The sequence below is a fragment of the Gambusia affinis genome, linkage group LG21 (assembly GCF_019740435.1).
Source record: "Gambusia affinis linkage group LG21, SWU_Gaff_1.0, whole genome shotgun sequence".
Classification (NCBI taxonomy): domain Eukaryota; kingdom Metazoa; phylum Chordata; class Actinopteri; order Cyprinodontiformes; family Poeciliidae; genus Gambusia; species Gambusia affinis.
The window spans coordinates 23311524-23333124 of NC_057888.1; the positions used below are offsets into that span (position 1 = coordinate 23311524).

The 21601-nt window shown below is 37.2% G+C and overlaps 1 protein-coding gene and 1 long non-coding RNA gene across 2 annotated transcripts in view; one reads left to right on the forward strand and one right to left on the reverse strand.

Annotated features, from left to right (window-relative positions):
• The window catches only part of cubn (cubilin (intrinsic factor-cobalamin receptor)), an 87648-nt gene that overhangs the window by 3512 nt on the left and 62535 nt on the right, over nucleotides 1–21601 (forward strand). Inside the window, exons 7-20 of the mRNA XM_044105254.1 lie at nucleotides 1297–1423; nucleotides 3342–3510; nucleotides 5974–6105; nucleotides 6303–6398; nucleotides 6621–6745; nucleotides 8966–9158; nucleotides 10704–10822; nucleotides 11180–11414; nucleotides 11555–11736; nucleotides 11923–12085; nucleotides 14747–14937; nucleotides 16656–16812; nucleotides 17328–17503; nucleotides 21258–21423. Coding sequence (XP_043961189.1) covers nucleotides 1297–1423; nucleotides 3342–3510; nucleotides 5974–6105; nucleotides 6303–6398; nucleotides 6621–6745; nucleotides 8966–9158; nucleotides 10704–10822; nucleotides 11180–11414; nucleotides 11555–11736; nucleotides 11923–12085; nucleotides 14747–14937; nucleotides 16656–16812; nucleotides 17328–17503; nucleotides 21258–21423 — 2231 coding nt within the window. The remainder of the gene's footprint in view (nucleotides 1–1296; nucleotides 1424–3341; nucleotides 3511–5973; nucleotides 6106–6302; nucleotides 6399–6620; nucleotides 6746–8965; nucleotides 9159–10703; nucleotides 10823–11179; nucleotides 11415–11554; nucleotides 11737–11922; nucleotides 12086–14746; nucleotides 14938–16655; nucleotides 16813–17327; nucleotides 17504–21257; nucleotides 21424–21601) is intronic.
• On the reverse strand, nucleotides 2010–15652 carry LOC122824517. Its single transcript, XR_006369529.1, has 3 exons — nucleotides 15559–15652; nucleotides 8534–8593; nucleotides 2010–2252 (listed from the first exon to the last, which is right to left on the reverse strand). It is a non-coding gene; the product is annotated as an uncharacterized LOC122824517 (long non-coding RNA).

Genomic DNA, 21601 nt, shown 5'->3' on the forward strand with positions numbered 1-21601 from the left:
TTTTAAATACTGTTGGCATACACCTTTATGGTAACATTTAATGTTATGTCAAAGTACATAATCATATATTTATTACAGTGATAAAATCTAGGGATCCCAAAATCACTTCACTTACTGATCGAAGACTTGAAGCAGAAAAATCTCGGATGGAAATGTAGGCTACAAATTGGCCAAATCAGCTGCGTAAAGTCCGGTCAAAGCTTTGCTGACCTAAGTGCTGCACAAAGTTCAGCATATAAAACCACTGAGTCAGCAAGTCACACGAAACTGCTACATTAAAAAATGATTCAAATACACAAAACAACTTCAGATTAACTGAGGGCTTTGTAAACATTTTTTAAACCATCTGATTTTGAAGGTAAAAATGTGATATTGTTAGTTCATCTTTTTAACGGTTGCTCTATTAGTTCTTCAGTGTGAATTTAACCCACACACCTTTTAACATTTCCACTCTATCATTAAGAAAGAATGACACAGTAGAATACACCAAACCTGAAACACCTTCATCTTTCTTTAATAATACTCTGACAATGACAGGAAGATCTCTTTGATTAATGACAGAATTATTTGGAGGCATTGAAGAATGAATGCACTTTCTCAGATAGCAACTAACCAGTCTCATGGATTTACTCACTTCAGCTGTGCCTGAAAATACAAGTACAAATACATACTGTATTTGTACTTGTATGTCTCTCATACTGTATTTTCAGTTTATTGTGGTGCTTTCTGCGCTTGTGTACAATCCAGAACAGGTTGTGTGAGATGTCAGTTAGAAAATGGAGGCTGGCAGATGGCAGATTTTTTTCATACTTTGCCTGATTAGGCAGCAAACTGCCTACTAATACAGAAGGAGACTCAATCAAGTACAAATACATAAACATTTCTTTAACGATCTTCTGTAAAATTCAAATTTTCTGAGACACTAAATTGGATTTTTGACTGTCTTTAAGACTTTTCTGGGCCTTTATGAAAATATCATCAAAATGACAAGAAAGGCCTGAAATATTTCATTTTATGTGGAATGAATCTTAATGAGTTTCACATGTATCTTTATGACATGCAGGAATGTTTTGGGTTGTTTTCTTTAAAAGAGAGATTGCTCACAGCTTACCGAGGGCAGTTGAAACACGCATTAACTTTAGCACTGGCAGTGACAGACAGCTGAGAAGCTGTCTTTGGTAGACTGAACAAGGGACACGAGAAATTCCTAAACGGCATGACTAGAGTGTCTTTATATGGCCAGGATTCAGTGCAGATTCTAAAAATGTATTCTTATAAATTGCTTGTTTGTTGCAGTTGCCAGTGTTCTCCAGAGTGGTCCGGGAATCTCTGCACTGTGCGTTATGATGATTGCAGGAATGGTGGACAGGACTTGTGTGTACATGGCTTATGCATTGATTCAGACCGGGTGGTATCTGGACAGGTAACTTGTTCTTAATATTTCTACCAATGTAATATTTTATAGTTGCAAATGCAAATAGTTTTCAGAAATATTTGATATAAACAAAATAAATATGTATGTACCACCCAGATAGGAAAATATGAGTGAATGAACTCTGAAACAACGTTAGGCAGAAACATTGAATCCACATTGAAACGACATTGAAACGACATTGAAACGACATTGAAACGACATTGAAACGACATTGAAATGATATTGAAAGTGGTCAGTGACTTACATGTTGAATCAACATCAGGGTTTAACTGGCACTATATCAATGTTGATTCAACCATCATCTGAATGTGGATCTACACATTTGTCTTGATTTATATTCAATCAACGTTAAGGAATAAATGTTGACTTTTTGGTCTGATAGTTCTACATCAAAACATACCATTAAAAGTTTCTTCACTGGTGTTAAATGGGCAATTTTGTTGGCAGACGATGGGTATTATGTTGTTCAAAATGATCTTACAATGCATATTTCCAAGGAAATGTGTCTACACAAACTTAAAAATGACAACATTAATATTACATTTTATTTAAGAAAATAGCCATAAATCTGTAAACATATTTGACTCCTTTTTGAACAACATGCTATCGTCCATGAAAGAAGTACGTCCATGAGGTTCAGCCTTGTACTGAAAGAACCAGGGAAAGAGTGCAAGTTGGGGTAACCCAAGTTTGACTGATTGGTGTCTCTTTGGTTCCTTGATGCCTTCCTCCTGCTCTGTTGTGTAACAAAGCCACTTTTTGACAGTATGGCTGAAGTCCATATCTGTCAGCTTTGGGTCAAACTGCTGAGCAGAAGCTGAAAAACAACAATAAGAGTGAGGATGGCACTGGTTTGGGCCTGTTAGAAGGATATTAAACATTTGAAAAGTTTTGAAACATTGAAATATTAAGTAATGTACTGGTTCTAGGTCTGAGGACAAACACACAAACTGCATCAGTTAAATTAATGATAGTTGACATCTGTAATCACACATTTACCCAAAAAGCTGCAGCATAGGCAAAAAGCAATGCAATTATTTTTCAATAAATACAGTTAAGATAGAAGTAACACTGCCAAACTTACTGCAAAAATGCTCAGAGTAAAGTTAAATTCAGAAGCCAGTTGCAAACAAGCCAGCAGCAAAGGGGTTGTGTGGTTGGGACAAACCACTGGTGTAAAAAAGGGGTTGTGGACCATTCCACTTCTTGTAGTAACTTGTAGATGTTTTTTATGTCAACATATTATGCATAAACAGCCAACAATATTATTTACAACAAGTAAGAAAATGTACAGAAAGGAATCAGAACCTCCTGTCCTCAACAGTGCAGAGAAGAAGAGGTGTGACAGACAGCATACAGTGATACAACATTGATCAGACGTTGGTATTTCAACCATTAAAATTCAACAACAAAACAACTTTGATTCAATGACATCTCTTCAACATTGGTTATTGGCTAGAATTGGATGACTGTTTGATCCATCGATCTTAACCTAAAGTCAACATTTTTGACCATAATTCAATGTGGAATTACCATCGCTTGCTGTATGGCCAGTAACTGTGTGCAGTATGAATGACCATTCTTGATTGGCTCATACTTTCCTTTTCTTTGTAACATTTCAATGCGTTTCTAAGTGGGGGTTTTTATGTGCTAAATATTTGCAGTATTTGGATTTATTTAGAGTAAGATACATATGCTTTGCCACTTAAATCACATTATGATGCTTTGTTTTTTTCTCATTAAAAAACAGCTCTATCTTTGAGCAAAATTATTTGCCGACTTTAGTTATTTGACAAAGGTTATTTTACACACCACTTAAGCTTGTATCACCTATTGGTTATGCTTTAATTTATGTGGAAGTTTTGGCATCATGGGTCTCAGTTTGACTGTTTGCTTCAATTAACAGCCCAAATACCAATGCATCTGTGAGAGTGGATGGGAAGCTCCAGCTGGAAACCCAGCGTGTGTGTCTGATGTTGATGAGTGTAACCTGCCCACCAAACCCTGCTCATCCAACCCTCCTGTTCCATGTTACAACACTCAGGGTTCTTTCTACTGTGGAGCCTGTCCTGCTGGTAACACTCAAAATACTAACTCACTGTTTTCTCTGTTGGTGAACCTGTTATGTGGTAGTGAAACAAAAAATTACCCACATTTTAGATGTTTACCCTTATGCTGCACTTTTAAACACGAATTGGACTGAAAATGGTGAACTAAAGAAATCCAAAAGCAAACTAAGCCATAATAAAGAATACTGGTAATACAGATAAAATGTTTCCAATTCATGTGAATAAACAAAAGAAAATGTCATTGTTTAAAAATAAATTCCATCAAGAATCAAATAAGCAAGTTTTATGCAGGTTCACCCTTACTGAAAACAACTGAGAAAATCCCCATGTTTTACATGGTGCACACGTATTAACATGTGACCTAAATTGAAGAAAAGTTGGGACCTTTTATAAAGTTGTATAAATTGAAAACCAAGTGACTTTTAAATGATATTTCATTCACCACAGAGTATAGATGACAAATGTTGAAATTGAGGACCTTTAGACTTTAATGCTAAAAATGAGCACATTTCAGATTTGATGTTTGCTATGGGTCTCATCATAGTCGGGATAAAGTTATATTTGCTGTGATGTAGCATTTCTTCTTTTTAAAAAATATTTTGAAAAAGGGCTACACTGATTTCTGGGTCAGTTGATTTATCGGTACCGATTTCCTTAATTTTGGGGGACTAGTGATCGGTGATCCTGGCACTACTGAAGCTACTCTTATCCTCTGACCTTATCTACCTCACCAAAGGTTTAAAAATCAGCCACTGTTCTCTTCTGCTCTCCCATGTGCGAATATCTAAAGTTTTTTTTTTTTTTTATCTTGTCAGTATTTAATACAGCTGACACAAAAACATATTCAAATATAATGATGTGCTTCTTTTTTAAATTCAGCATGTAAAATATTTTGCCCTTCAGTCATGGAAAGACATTCAACCCTCTTGATACATGAGAAAACTCAGGTTTTTAAGAAAATGGCCAACAGGATAGGAAAATATGAGTGAATGAACTCTGGAACAACGTTAGGCAGAAACATTGAATCCACATTGAATCCACATTGAAGTCTGACATTGAAGTCTGACATTGAAACGACATTGAAAGTGGTCGGTGACAACCCAAGAATCAACAAACTGAATCAGTGATAAGCAGGTTTAGATCAGTGTTTCAGTCCACCTGCTTTGTATGTTTTAGGCATTTCCCTTCTACCACACCTGGATTGAATAAGTGGGTGATTAACAGCAACAAACAGCTTACTTTGATTCAACATTAGCAATTTTTTCCAACCCTGCATGTTTTCAGATTTTTTCAATTCAGGAAAACCCTGTTAATCAGCCATCAATTGAAGTCATGTGCTGAAATAGGGAAATACCTAAAACTTGCAGGGCAGTGTGCCTGGAGGACCAGTGTTGAAAAACACTGGATCTGACGTTGGGATTTCAATCATTAGAATTTGATCACAAAATAACATTGATTCAATGACATCTTTTCAACATTAGTTAATTGGCTAGAATTGGATGATTGTTTGATGGTTGATCCACCATCAATCATCGACCTTAACCATAAATTCAACCTTTCTGACTGTAAGTCAACGTTGGATTACTATCACTATCTGGGGATTTATCCATTGATCATTAGTCAGTCAATAAGATCAGCTATCTTTAGATGAACTCATTATTACATAAGTTTCATCCCTACACTCTGCAGAACAAGAACCTACTTTGAAACAGTCCATATCAAGGACACAACACCACTTCTGAACAGAGTTCAATGGCTTCCCATTGGCATCATGGCCTCACAAGATGGCGCAGCGGATTATGTTAACCAACAATGGTTTCTGGAAGCTTTTCAAGATGCATTTAGTAATTTTAATGACAGTGTTGCAGTATCATCTAAGGACTAGGAATCCTCAGACATCATGTGGAGGTCTTCTCCCTTATGCCCACAAATGCTTTTTCATCCATTTGTTGCCTCTATTCCAACTATTTTATTTCAAAAACTATTGCTGCACTAGAACCCTTCACTGTCGGTCACAAGACAGGAAATTTGTGGGAGACATGCAAGTTAAGTCTCAGGTCAGTTGTGTTGAGTTGTCCCAACTAGACCCATGCCAAGCATCAAATCTAAAATGAGCTCATTTTGGGCATAAAATTGCAAAGTTATCAGTTCAAGCACTTTATATTCATGTAATGAATCCTTGCATGAATATGGGGCTTGGGGATAATAAGTTTAGAATGTATTTAACTCATCTGCATAACAGATAGGTAATTTAACCAATTGGTAGAAGTTTGTTATACCAGAGACACATCTAAAAAATGTAGAACAATGACTTGAGTTGAATGGCCCTACTTTAAATTCTCTATTTTCAGTTTTCCTTCCAAAAGTTTCTCCTGTTTTTGCTACCCCTCTAAATATCCACTTACTTTACTTAAACTTGGACAACAGTGTGTCTAAAAATATATGTTCTTGATTTATTGTATATTTCAGGTTGGCAAGGAAATGGCTACAGCTGTCAGGATGTGGACGAATGTTTGACAAATAATGGTGGCTGCTCTACTACCCCAATGGTCCAGTGCATGAATACTATGGGTTCATTCCACTGTGGTCCTTGCCCTCCTGGTATAACTGTAATGTTATTGCTTTAGCAATTGTAGATCTACAGATGTACTGATTAATGAAACATGTATTGCATTAAAAGATATGACAAGTAATCACTTTATATATCTGTAATAAAAAAATATAATTCTATCCTTTTACAAAGGTGGAAATAAGCAATTAATTTAAAAATTTTTATGCTTTGCCTTGTATTTGTGCAGGTTATGAGGGGGATGGGAGAACATGCACACAAAGTAATATCTGCTCTTCCAACAATGGAGGATGTCATCCTCTAGCTATTTGCTCCTCCAACCTAGGTAAACAAGTGTCTCTGATTTTAGAACATCATGTGGGATATAAAGCATGTTATACTGGCTAAAGAGAGATGTTTCACAATGTGTATAATTTTGTTTAAAAGTAGAGATATTTTACTGTCTAAATAAATGGATTTTTGTTCATATGTTATGATCAAGAATAGGGTCAGCAAAAGCTCATTGGATCTTTATGTCATATCCTTTATATTCTTAAACATGTACCAGGTTCAGCATTCCCTTTGTGTACATGCCCACAAGGATACACTGGCAATGGCTATGGTCCATCTGGCTGCACCCAGATAAGCAACATCTGTGAGACTAACAACCCTTGTGTCAATGGACATTGTACGGTAAGAAAGTTGCATCCTAGCTGCGCATATGCATGCTGTGCATTTTAAATAAGAAAAGCTCTCAAGCTCAGACCAGAAGGTTCAGAGACACATAAAGACAGTTACAAAGTTGGTCTTTTATCATCTGAAGAACATTTTCAGAATTAGAGGAGAATTAATGTCTCAACGAGATCCAGAGAAACTCATCCATGTGTTTGTTTTCAGTCGCATCAATTTCTGCAACAGTGGATGCAGAGCCAAGGTTTGCCTAAAACAATTAACCCAGAACACTGCTGCTGGCTTTCTGACTAAAACCAGGAAGATAGAGCACATCAACCCAGACCTAAAGTCCTACCACTGAGAGAATAAACTTTAAAATACTGTTAGTTTATAAATCACTGAACAGCTTAGCACCACAATACATTAAAGATCTGCTGTTGTTGTATCAACCTTCCAGACTATTTATGTCTTCAGGTTTTTGCCTACTTTACATCATTAAAACCAGAATTAAACATAGAGATTCAGCATTCAGCTTCTACGCACCAAAAATCTGGAACAAACTTCCAGAAAATTGGGACGATAGTGGAACACTGTATTCCTTTTAAGCAAATTTAATTTTCAATTAACATTTTTATTTCTTTTTCACTTCACTTTACTTTATATGAAATGAGTAAATGTTTTCCTCTGCCTTCTTTGTTCTTCATTTGACTGATTCTTTATGGTAAAAACACAGTGAAGGTTGATTGTAACCTGACTGGCAGATAAATTTGACTTGTCAATAAATCCATCATTAAGGCTCAGATTCTCTGAGATTAATGTCGGTCATTTAGCTGATGTAAAATACCTTTTTAATCCCACAGGGATATTAACCAATTTAATAATCTCCTGTAGAGGTCAGTATTCAAGAAAAGTTGTAGAAGACTCACTGAAGACTCTGTATACTTTGATAGTATCATGCTCAAGACAGTTTGTAATATTCTAGATGAAATATTTGAGATGTAACTGAAAATCTGTGGGTCAAGGTTGCAAAGAAAAATAAGAGCCTTGATCCTGAACTGAACTTATTAAAACAAAATGAAATCCACCCCTTTTGTTTGGTGTAAGGCTGCCCCTAAACTACAGATTAAACATAAAGGCATCGAAAGAATATGATGATCTGCCTTGGTAGAAGGAGGCTGTCCACAGGAGCTGGGTGTGTCTTTGATATTAAATCAAATGTTTTACCTCCTCTGATGGAGCAGTTGACAGACAGTTTGAAACACTGAAAGATCCCTTACAAAAAAATCCCATGAAAATCACATGTGACTTTCACATGTGATCACATGTGGTTCACACAAATTTTTACATGTGAATGATGTGAATCACATGTGAAAGCACATGAATACGTGTGATTTTGGAACGTTTCGTGGTAAAATTACATGTGATCACATGTGATCACATGTGATCACATGTGATTTTCATGGGATTTCATTAGAAGACAAATGAGTGTCAGAGTAAACTCTGGTGTGTAATGGTTGTAGCTAAGTGACAACTGAGCTCATGATGTGACACACAGCTGACCGTTCAATGTACACTACTATATCAATATTTATACTGGATTTATTTATATTATATTTATACTTGTATAAACAGACACATACAAATAGATTTTCCTTTCAAAAACCAGTACTAAGAGAAGCATAGCTGCTGAGACTGACAGAACACCTCCATTGGGTTGTCCATATCCATGAAGCTAAAATAGGTGGCACTAGTTTGCATTGTTTGAGAGGTTTACAACGTCACTGCTGCAAAAAGAGGAGCTGTACTTACCTTTTTAACTTGCTCTCAGACATCAGTATCGTAGCATTAGAAGCACTGATCTAGGAGAACCTTCGAAGAAAAGTAAAAAGTAAATGTCAGAAGTAACTCCTTTCATCTCTAGTCATGTTCCTTAAAAGGATGTGCTGATAGGCTCAGAAGCATTTTAGTATGCATGTCTGCCATCGGGTCGTCTGCTTCCTTATAAAATACATTTACTGGTATAATGGAAATCTTGAAATTAGATTCATTATTAATTTTATTTTTGTCAATACTTTGAAATATTTTGGGGGGAAAATACCTACATTTTTAAATATAGACAAGCTACTCAATGAAAGAAGTATTTGCAGCTTAGTCATATCACAAGTTAGACCCCAAGTTAAATGAATTAAGTGTAATATGAAACTAAATGTAGTTTCATACTTTAATGTCTCTGTGTTGCAGAGCACCACTTCAGCATCTGGCTACATCTGCAACTGCAACCCTGGCTGGCAAGGAATTCACTGTGATCAGAATATCAATGAATGCTTGAGCAACCCCTGTCAAAATGGAGGAACCTGCACTGACAGCATTAATGGATTCACATGTACCTGTACTGCCCAGTGGACAGGCCCATTCTGCCAGACCCCACAACAAGGTACAAAACTAGGAGGATTAAAGCAAAACTTTAAGGAATGGCATAAAAAAGACATTGAAGGCAGATAATATTCAAGAATAGATTAACATATACACTGTGTGCACAATTATTACTCAATTTGTAGTTTTGATGATTAATGTTATTGTTGAACATCTACAGCGCTCTCTGTCAATCCAAAATATTAATAACCTCTCAAACCTGAATATTTAAGAAAATAAAAGTGAGATTTTGGCTTTTTTAAGACAATATCTATGTGTACAGGATTATTGGGCAACTGAATTCAAACTGAAACTTTTCCCATCTCACTTGTTTATTGTCATCTGTTAAAGTGAGAATAATAAATATACAATTCAAAATTGACAAACATTTCTGGCATTTGAAAAATAAATCAGTGACCAATGTAGCCACCCTTCTTTTCAATAACAGTTATGGAGTCTGTCAGTTTCTTGATCAGTTGACCATCACCTTTTTGTGCAGCAGCAGCCACAGCCTCCCAGACACTGATCAGAGATGTGAACTGTTTAAGAAGGGCCCACAAGTTCTCTATGGGGTTTAGTTCTGGTGAGGAAGGGGGCCACTTCATGGTTCTTTCATCTTTAAGACCTTTACTGGCCAGACACATAGTGGAGTAGTTTGATGCATGTTATGGAGCATTGTCCTGCATACAAATCCTGGTCTTCTTGAAAGATGCAGACATTTTCCTGCATCACTGCTTGAAGAAAGTGTCTTCTAAAAACTGGCAGCAGGTTTGGGAGTTGATTTTGAATCCATCTTCAACCTGAAAAGATCCAACTCTTTCATCTTTAATGATACCAGCCCTTTCACCTTGCTGGCTAGGATGTACTCTCCTTGTAATTAAACACTTCTGCTGTCACTCCTTGCTTTTCCCTTTAACCCATGGGCTTGTTTCAGCTCCTTTTGTCTTTCTTGAAGTTTAGGAGTTCTTGTTTATTTGTTATTTTGTAATTAAATCTTTCACATCTACCTTTGCTTTAGTCTGTCTGCTTTATTAATACCAACCCATTATCTATCTATCTATCTATCTATCTATCTATCTATCTATCTATCTATCTATCTATCTATCTATCTATCTATCTATCTATCTATCTATCTATCTATCTATCTATCTATCTATCTATCTATCTATCTATCTATCTCATCTATCTATCTATCTATCTATCTATCTATCTATCTATCTATCTATCTATCTATCTATCTATCTATCTATCTATCTATCTATCTATCTATCTATCTATCTATCTATCTATCTATCTATCTATCTATCTATCTATCTATCTATCTATCTATCTATCTATCTATCTATCTATCTATCTATCTATCTATCTATCTATCTATCTATCTATCTATCTATCTATCTATCTATCTATCTATCTATCTATCTATCTATCTATCTATCTATCTATCTATCTATCTATCTATCTATCTATCTATCTATCTATCTATCTATATATATATCTATCTATCTATATATGTAGATGTGTATATATATATTGTGTCTGATGTAAGTCTGGGTTCATTTTGCAGAGTGTGGAGGCCAGCTGACTGGTCCTGCTGGTTCTTTCAGTTATCCCAACAACCCTGGTCATGATGAATATGATCACCTGGTCAGCTGTACCTGGGTAGTACGCACTGATCCGAATAAGGTACGTTAGTTTTTGCTTAAACCTTGGATTCTTGCCATTTGGCCCATGGTCAGTCAGTGACCAAGCATTTTCAGCCTAACACTTGGAACTCCACCAAAGTGGCTCCTGAAATAGGAGCTGCTACCACGTAACTGAAAGGAGTGGAAAAATCTTCACACTAAGTATCGCTGATTTGAGCCACACTAAGTATGTTCAATTAAAAAATGACAGTTTAACTATAAATTTACTCACTATGGATGAAAAGTATTTTTTGTCAATCCCCAGGTGACATTACAATATTTGAACCAAATGAAAAAATAAGATATTATTATTAAAATTTGACTTCATTCTTGAAATTGTGTGCACTCTCTTCTACAGGTTCTGCGCATCACATTTCCATTCTTTCATCTGGAGAGCAGCAGCAACTGCAACTTTGACTTCCTACAGATTCATGATGGGGATAATCCCTCTGCTTACACACTTGGAAAATACTGTGGCCAAAATAATCCTCAAGAACTTTACAGCTCCCACAATTCTTTGTACTTTTGGTTTCGTTCAGATCATTCTGTTAATGCTGGTGGCTTCACAATTGTGTGGGAGTCCAAAGACCCAGGTATTTGGAGACACTTGTTCTGAATTTGCTGAATCAATCATTTTCAAATTTTAAGAATCATTTAAAAGCTTATTGAAAAATGGTTCGACTTCTGGTGAGCTTCAAACAGAAATGAAGTTGATTTCTTTGTGTCTTGTCAGTGTGTGGTGGTGATCTGACTGCTTCCTATGGCAACATAAACTCACCTGGTTACCCTGGAAACTATCCCCCTGGGCGAGACTGCTACTGGACAGTTTCTGTGGATCCTGGCTTGCTTATTACATTTGCATTTGGGACTCTTAGCATTGAACAGCATCCTGATTGCAACTATGATTTTCTGGAGGTACAAACAGCCAGTAAAACACACCACATTTTTCTCTGGCATTCTAGAATTCCATAAGAGGTCAAAAAGGCACATCTTGTCCAATTTCTGAATCAAAGTACTAAAATAACATGAACTGTTTTCTGTGGTTGTGTGCTTTTAGCTTAACCTAGCATATCTTTCAAATGCCTTGTTTGTATGTTGCAGATTCGGGATGGCCTTCTATCAGAAGACCCGGTTCTTGGGAAATACTGCAATACTGCATCACCACCACCTCTGCAAACAACGGGGCCAGCTGCATGGATCCACTTTCACTCTGACTTTACAGTCTCTGACAGAGGCTTCCACATCACATACACAACATCACCTAGTAAGTACCTGATGGCCAGAGCTGAGTAGCCAAAAATGTAATCAAGTAAGACTAGCACTACTTCAACATATTAAGTACTAGAAAAATGTAGTCATCCAAACAAATACTCAACTAAGACTAAAAAGGTATTTGGTAAAAACACCACTGAAGTAAAGGTAATTTTACTGATATAGAACATTTTCAGCAACAAAGTGCTTTACAGGAATTAAAAGAAAATGCAAACTAAATAAAAACCAAAGAAAAGAGCAAAAGAAGAAAAAGAATCTAATGTTGATCTAAAGTATGTAAACTAGATATTCCTGTTCAGAGTTGCTAAGTATCCTCTGGTCTAATTCCATTTCTGTTCTGGAAGAACAGGAGTCTAAAACGTAGTTGCTAAGGTACTTTTTCTGGATTCTACGTTTGTTCTAATCCCTGTTCTGGGTTGCTATACAAGTATAAGTATAAGAATTCTCTGGACTTTCTAAGAATGCTCCAAATTTGTAAAAGTGATGAGTACTCCACAGTTTCTAAATAATAAAAGGAAAATTCAATAAAAAGAGGAAAGTGAAGGTGGTGACATCACAGAGCCATGACACCACGTTGCTCAGCCTCCGGGCAGAAGTCAGATCAGATGTTGTTATCAAGGCTTGATGTCCTTGGGAGCGCTCAGCTTCACAGCTACATGGATAACAGGAGGGGGTGAGGTGGGAAGGAGTGTTATGTTTACATATCTTCAAGGAGATTGGAAATATGCAGCCCTTTCAAGGCAACACAGGGAAAGCCAATTCAGATACAGAATGTCTTAGGTTAGGTAGATTATAAATTTCAATCTTCCCTAAAGTCTCTCTGATACATCTCAGTTCCCAATGATCCAAATTAGTGTGGTTGTTCCACTGGGCCAAAACTGGCAACTTCTTCAAGATCGATTCCATTCTGTTAGTGACTTTTAGAGTCCTCAACTGGGCTGCAAGTCTCAGCAAGACTTTCATCCAACTTTTGTCTCTGTCCACACCAACAGTCTTCGTGTTTGCTTCTTCTGCCAAGTCCATCACACATTTGTTGATAAGCTAAATATCCACAAGCTCCAAACAGCAGAAATCCTGTTATCATGAATGAATCCACTGTGTGTCCCACCGGGTGTGTCCCTGCAGGACTAGAGGGCTCCCCTGCGCACAGTCTCTCAATACAATTTGATCAATTGCATTGATAGATCTGTTGACCAGATCCATAATTTGTAGATTTGGAGGGTGTGCAAATAAAGGCTTCAAAAATTGAGAAAAAGACAGGACAAAACCGAGCAAGCAGGACAGGCGAGGGCAGGGACGGAGCAGAGGAAAAAAGCGTGAATGGATGACGACAATACACAGACAGAAATAAAAATTATTTGCAAATTCTGGTATTTAGAAAACTAAAAGAAAAAAAATTATGTAAAATTAATGGAAATATTAGTTGGTAATGTTACCACAGAATACGGTACTTCCAGTGATAATATGTACTTTCTCTGTATCTTCTTAATCTCCAAATGGCATAAAAATCTCCAGATAGATAAAACTAGATCAACAAAACTTGTTTACAAACAAAACGTCTTCCTGTAACATGAACTGTATGTATCTGGTTTCATGTAATTTTGGTTGAAACATGATTGTTCTTCAATCAGTAAAGCTACTCACAGAGGGTAGTTGCCACAAATCTGGTAATGGGTAGCAATACTTCATCATTACTCAAGCAAACGTAAAATGTACAATGCAGTAAAGTTACTTCTAAAAGCATACTTTTACCAAAAGTTACTCAAGTATATAGCTAGGTACCACCGACCTCTGCTGATGATCCAAATATAAAAGAGTAAAAGTAAATTCTGGATACTATAAAAGGTCTCATCTGTGACTATGATAGTACAGCTTAGCAAGATGTAGTCTAGACTGGTTCTTTACAGCTCAGTATCAGGTTAACTGAATATCATTCTATCCATCTATCCAATCTATATGCCTTTTATGTCATCTAAACATTTCCAAGGTGCAAAATTACAAATCATAAAATGTTCTGTAAACTCAGAAATGAAAGGATTTGTTTTTTCTGTGTGTTTATTTTGGGTTTGTGCGTCTGTCCTGTCTACCCCTTGATTGTTCCCAGCTGTGTCTCGTTCTGTGATTACCCTCTGTGTATTTAATCCCACCTGTGTTTCTGTATCTTTGTTGGGTTCTTGTTGTACTAGTCTGTTGATTCTGTCTTGTTCCTGTAGAGTTTGGGTTTTTGTTACCAGTGCTACCTTAGGTGAGCCTTAGCCTTTCCGCTCTAGCTGTGCTGCCTGGACTTTGAGATTATTTGTGCAGGCTTGACCATTAAATCGTCATCATTTCTCGCAGCAGCTGGGTCCACTCTGTCTGCCTCACCATCTCACACCAGAGTTTCATGACAGAAAAAGCTACATCTGTTTAACAAAAAGACAAAATAACTTGCCTTAAAGTTTTTGAGAATTCAACTAATTCTTCATTAATATGTTCTCTGTAGTACATTGAACATAGTACAATGGACTCTGTTTAGTGTACTAGAGGCCCTAATGGAATGGAATAAACCATTTAAATTGAATGTATTAATACCAGAGTTACAGCAACTGGACTTGATAAATTGCTATACAAGTGTTAGGCTAATTCTACTAAATATTTTATATTTTCTTTTAAGGTGATCCTGGCTGTGGTGGTACATTCACTGACAGTGAGGGGATCCTAATATCTCCCAACTGGCCAAACAACTATGCCCACAACCGGCAGTGTATTTATTTGATCACATTGCCTCCAGGTGAACAGGTGGCCCTCAACTTCACTAACATTGATCTGGAGAATCATAGTGATTGCTCTTTTGACTATGTGGAGGTAAGACTTACTAACTATACTTAAATTTTCAGTTTGAATCATTTGTGAGATTATTTTTCAGTCAAATTATTTTACCTTTTATGCTAAATCTGAGTTATTAGGCACATCCAGAGCTTTTCTCAATAGTTTGATCTACTGTAGGTCGAGACCTTCATTGGTGACCTGGTAATTTGCTGTCTGTAGTATTACGTTTGGACACCTTTTCTTTTGACTGGAGTCAAACGGTAAATACATAATTTTCAACATATGGCATACATTCTGAAAACTAAGCACATACAAACAGGAACTTAAACTTGACCTCCTTCAAAAGCACTTGAGTCCGTTCAGAGTCAGTGTCCAAATAACGGTGGGCTCAAGAGTCTTTAAGAGGGTGATAACTTTTAGTTCCACAACAAGCTAATGTTTTATATATATATATATATATATATATATATATATATATATATATATATATATATATATATATATATATATATATATATATATATATATATATATATATATATATATATATATATATATTCTGTTCTAAGAAATGCCACAATCAAAGTTAAAACAGTAATAAACAATAATGTGTGCAAAAGCATAAGCATCATGTTATAATATTCGTCAAAAACATACCAAAACTGTTGTCTTGATTCTGTCATGCCTATTTGAAAAATCCCTTTATCTGTGGCTGAAATTCCTGGGTAGACCTAGCGCCGTCTTCGAGACACAGCTCATACTCGGAGCTGCCGTTTCCAACTGTGTTACAGAGTCCTTCTACTCAAGTCCTTCAGACTAGTCCACAGCAATTAGCAGACACCTGGTGGAACTGCCAATCTGCTGAGCTCATAATAGGATCTGCTTCTGATTGCAATGCTGGTAAAACTTTGTTAAAAGGTTAATGGAATAGCAATGTCATGATGACTTCCTGAAGGCAAAGTTTCAAAAAGAGCAAGACTGTCAGAGACAGAAGCCCTATTTCAAGGTATGAGATTATGATGTCATTTTTTTTTAAGTCACATTTGATATATGCAGCATTTTTAAAGAGCTGAAGGTAACATAGTTACTTCATTGTAAAATGGCACTATGTGGCTGGAAAACATGGTACTGCTTCTTCAACATAGTTTGATTTGATCTGTCATGACTTTTCAGAAGTTCAGCTTATGTAGGAGGGTTCAGGCTCTATAGATGGACAGGGTCAAAGGTGAGGTATTTGATAATATCCTAGACCAGAGGTTGTCAAATTCAGACCTCGAGGGCCAGAGTCCTGCAACTTTTAGATGTGTCCCTGGTTGAACAATGACATAGTTGAATTACCTCCTATGTTCAGTCAATATCTACAGATTTCTGCTAATGACCTGACCTTCATTTTTTGCAGAATCATTTAACTTATATTGAATCTTCTATGATCATACTGTTATGGATATGATAACTATTTTCTCTATATACAAAATGCCTCACCAAATGTCTCAGGTTCCACTGTGGGCTTCAGTAACTTCACCTTATATGTGTGTTTACTACTTCATGGCAGAACGATTGTGCCTTGGCGTCATCCATACCATCTTGGACAACAAATCCTGTTAGAATTTTGGTTGCTTAATGTTTTAAACTGAGCTGAATCATTATGGGATGTGGGCAGTTGATAAGCTGAGCCTTATTTTGTTACCTGCCTGAATTAAAATTGAGTGTTTTGTTTTTTTTGATCTCCAGAATTTGTCTTCTTTTTTTTTTAGGTCCGTGACGGGAGGATGGAGACTGATCCACTGATAGGAAAATATTGTGGGAGCATCCTGCCAGCTCTGATTCGCTCGTCCTCCAACTCTCTCTGGATCCGTTTTAAGTCTGACAGTTCAGTCAGCCGAGCTGGTTTCAGGGCTGTCTACAGTGTTGGTGAGGTTTTTTGTGGTATTTTGTGTTGTTTGGATAATATCCATAGCAATAGAGACATGAAGAAATTACAAGTTTTTACAAACTGAGGCAAACCTTATTGTAAAGAAACTGTTTTGAAGTGCCTTGAAGAAAAGGACTCCTTGGCACTTGTGGGGGCTTTGTGTGAGCAATGATGCATGATGGAGTCAAATATATTATGAGAGGTCTTGATACTACCAAATTGGGCTACCATCAAGCAAGGAAGAACTGCTGTACAATGGACACCTCCTACTCGCAGCTCAGTTTTCATGGATTGCCTTGCCTTTAACCAGAAGGAGACTGGTCGTGGGGTAGCCGCCTAAGTCAGGAGGCCCAGACTTCTCTCTCTCCAATTATTCAGTCACAATACTTAATCCCACCAGTCTCCTTATCAGATTCAAGTCAGGCTCTGGCTTCAAACTGTTAATAGTTATTCCACTCTGACCACTACATATATATGAATATTGTTCTTTTTTCTTTTTTTTCACTTTCCCTAGCATGTGGAGGTACCCTTTCTGGAACTGGAGAGTTCCGGTCTCCATACCACCCAAATCCCTATCCCCACAACAAAGTCTGTGAGTGGGTCATCAACCAACAAGAGGGCTACGTGGTCACATTAAATTTTCTGTCGTTTGATGTTGAAGGAGGCTCTTGCAGATTTGACTTTGTTGAGGTGAAGTATTTCAGTTGACTTCATCAATTCATTAATACATGACATCCATTTATATGAAAAATGGCTGCACAAATCATCATGGAAATACATGTGATTCTGTTTCTTCATTGGTTTGTGTAAATAGGAAAACAAAGAGAATGAACAGCTATGTTGTAAGCCACTTGAATTACCTTCAGCACATTTTAAATTTTGGTATAGTCATGGTTTGCAAGAAAATATGAAATCTCTTTTTCTAAGCTCATGGCTGTTTTCTAACGTCACAAATGGTCATATGCATATAATGTAATATCTAGCATTTAGTATGATAAAAACAGGTGTTATGATGTTTCACAAATGACAGTTGGACCTTAACTATTAAGCAGCTGGTTAAAGCTGATTCAGTTTCTGTGCTTATTCTGCTGTGTATTGTATTTGATGAATTTTTAACATTTTGGAGTTGAAGCTATTGTTCACCTGGTTTCTCCTCTTATGTTACTTTGGTTTCTATTTGGGCTAGTTCTTCTTGATCACAGTGTACTAATTTACTTGCTGTATCTGAGCCTCATCATCTTTGTAAGTTGCCTCATTCCTGTGTTCTGCTTAATGATCCTATAGTTTTCTTCTGCTGTTTAACCCTGGCTGTTGCCTTCCATATTATTCCACATGATTCTAATCTTGCCTACAGCACAGTCTGGGCTTTCTTCCATATTAGTGGAATTTAAACTGGGCCAATCAAAGAACAGAAGAAGTTGTGAATGATGATGTGCTGTTTTAGAATTGAAGTCTGCCTGTAGCTTTATAGATGGAAGGAGGAATTGAATTGAAGCCATTCAGTCCATGTTGGTCATGCTTCCAAATATTGAATTAATATTAACAACCACCTTGTTTGGATCAGCCCTTCTCTTTTTGCAGTGTTGGATGGTTGTTTACCTCACAGTAAGCTTCATAGTGTCAAACTGGTGCATTACATACTTCATGGGAAAACGTGAAATATGCATTTCACGTTTGCCTGTGAAAACAGTCCACTACTGCAGGAAGCAATCGTTTCTCAAAAGTCCAGGGTCTCTAGACCCTCTGAATGAGGCGAAGCGTAGAACAAGGAACTGGATTTTAAAAGACTACTGTTGTCTAGCTGTTACTCTCCATTTGATTCCCCTAGATGTGCTCATCTTTGTTTCTCTGTTGCTTTGCTTGTTTGCATTCATTGTTTTGTTCTAGTTGGTGGTATGAGTTCTCCATCCAGCGCCATGCAAACACCTTTGGAGGGGCAGGGGCTCAAAGTTAAAAAGGGGCACACTGAACAAGATCTTGCAGCAACCCATTTTAATCAAGAATCTAATATTTAATTGGATCATACAAACATTGCCATCATGCGTGGACGATGAAAAGCAAATTTAGTGTTTTCCCTGATAGGTATAAAGTTTCTGTTTCTGCTGCTGACAGAGCTGGAGGGCTGTGTTGATCTGAGACTGTAGTTGTCAAACAGACTGTAGGAGAAAAGTTTGCTGGTTATGAAGCATGTTATGAAATAAGCAAATTTTCTGCTATTTTACTAAATAAACTCTCAGTATCTGACTGTTTAATCTCCATAGCAACGTGGCTGTAGACTGCTTTAAAGATCAAACAAGCTCATGGGGATTAACTCTACATTATTTTTCTATGTTAACACATCTGAGATCTAGAATTGTAAGACAGAGATATCAAGGCAAAGACAACTCAGTAGCTACCAGCAGGCCCCTGAGGGCCCCTATAAATGTTTGAATTGTAACACAGATTATAAATCTAAAACTTTATCATTCATTTATTGAGAATGGCAATGCTATTAAATTTGATTTAATGTGTCCAGTAGTTCATCAGAGTAAATACATCCTAAAGTGCATTTAGGATGTAAATTACATTTTGTATTTACACCCTAAATGTAAATACTGTACATGTAGGATTTACTTAGGAAGTTTACTTTGTAAAAGTGCAAAGAATCATCTTGATAGATTGATTGTTGTGTTACCATGGCTACGATATGGTGCCATCTGTAATCTGTGTTTGAACTTGGTTGGTTCACAAATACATAACAGGAAATAATAGCCAATAATTTGATTGATACACTAAATGTATATTCAAACACTGTTAGTGATAATGATATTCTTAGTAGGAAGGCAAGGGAGGTAGAGAGGGCGATATGGGGGGGCTAAATCAGATTCTGCCAAATGCTGGGTCAACAATGAAAAAGTTTCTCCCATCACAAATATGTCTGATGCTTCAAGTTGGACATGTCTGCACATTTATGACATTTATGCTGTGTTCACACTAATGGATAACTCTGCCTGGTCTGATAACACTCGAGTTCTGCTGCAACATTCGGATGGTAGGGTCAGAGTTTGGCGTCAACAACATGAAAGCATGAGTCTATCCGGCCTTGTATTAATGGTTCAGGCTGGTGATGGTAAAAATGGGGGATATTTTCCTGGCACACTTTGGGCCCATTAGTACCAATTGAGCATCATGTCAACACCACAGCTGACATGGTCCCTTTATGACCACAGTGCACCCACCTTCCATCAGGATAACACACCAGGTCATAAAGCATGAATCATCTCCAACTGGTTTCTTGAACATGACCATGAGTTCATTGAACTCAAATGACCTCCACAGTCACCAGATCTTAATCCAATAGAAAACCTTTGGGATGTGGTGGAACAGGAGATTTACATCATGGATGTGCTGCTGACAAATCTGCAGCAACTGCTTGATGCTATCATGTCAATATGGACCAGACTCTCTGAGGAATGTTTCAAGTACCTTGTTGAATCTATGCCACAAAGGATTAAGGCAGTTCTGAAGGCAGAAGGGGGTTCAACCCAGTATTAGCAAGGTGTACCTAATAAAGCGGCCGGTAAGTGTAGGCTTTGAATGTAAACCAGACACTCGTGATGCTCAAACTGCATTTGGTCTGAACGCAGCATAGGCTGGCCCTGCATGAAGAGCTGGAGCCACTCCGCTGTGCATGTCTCTGCTGGATGCCAAGAACCAATAGGAAGATTTAATTTATAAGGCACTATCAAGGACAGACCTGCAGATGAGACTTCTCTGTTTCATGACTGTTGAGCCACGGAGGCTGTTTTGGCTGCCTTGGTTTTATGGGGTGGGTTTTTCACATCACCACTCTTCATTGTTAGACTTTTGTGCTGGTTAATTTGTTTACAGGTCCACTTGGTTACCACTGCTGAAATCTTACTGGAGCAGCAGAAGCTAGGTGTTTGATATGACACAGTTTGAGGTATTGCAGCAATGCAAAATTAAAGGGTGTTGAAAGTTGTACGCTTTGGAACAGAGCTGTGTGGACGGTCCACCGGCCACTGTACCACTTAGTAACCAATCCAGTAGCCCCATATACCAGTTTGCCCCCGCTTTTGGGACATCTTAATTTATTTAATTGTGGCATGGACTTGACATGTGCATGTTCCCTTCCATTGATTAGCTGATTCAGCTTGAAGCAATATTAGTTTATTTCAAATACTTTACATTTTGTAAAAGTTTTCAAATTAATCATGCCTACATTGAACACAAACAATACCAGTATATCTATATAAAGACACAATACTTTCAGTGTCAATATCACTTTTGTTTGGTTAACCTTTTTCTTTATTATATTTGTAAAGCTTGGGTAAGATCTTTAAAGTATTTTTTGTGTAATGATCATTGCTTTAGTGTTCTTTTTCTATAAATATGATAATTGCCTAGGTGATGGACAGAAGTCAAAAACTATCTCTCTTTTTAGGTCAGGGATGGACCCTCACCTAGCTCGACCCTGCTGGGGAAATTTTGTGGTGACCAGATTCCTCCCAGGCTCCAGTCAACACAGAAATCTATGTACATCCAGTTCAGCACAGACTCCTCTGTCAACAACCATGGCTTTTCAGCAGCATATGACTCTGAAATTGAGGGTGGGAGTCCTAAATAGTCCTAAATAACTATGCTCATTGGTCAGACAAGCAGAAGAAGTATTCTGATGTAAACCGAGTTTGTTTCATATCTAAAATACTACTTCTATGCAGATATTTTTCTGGGCACCTTGTTTCCCCCCAATGGGTAAAAGAAGGCATGCTTTTCTAACTGGCTAAT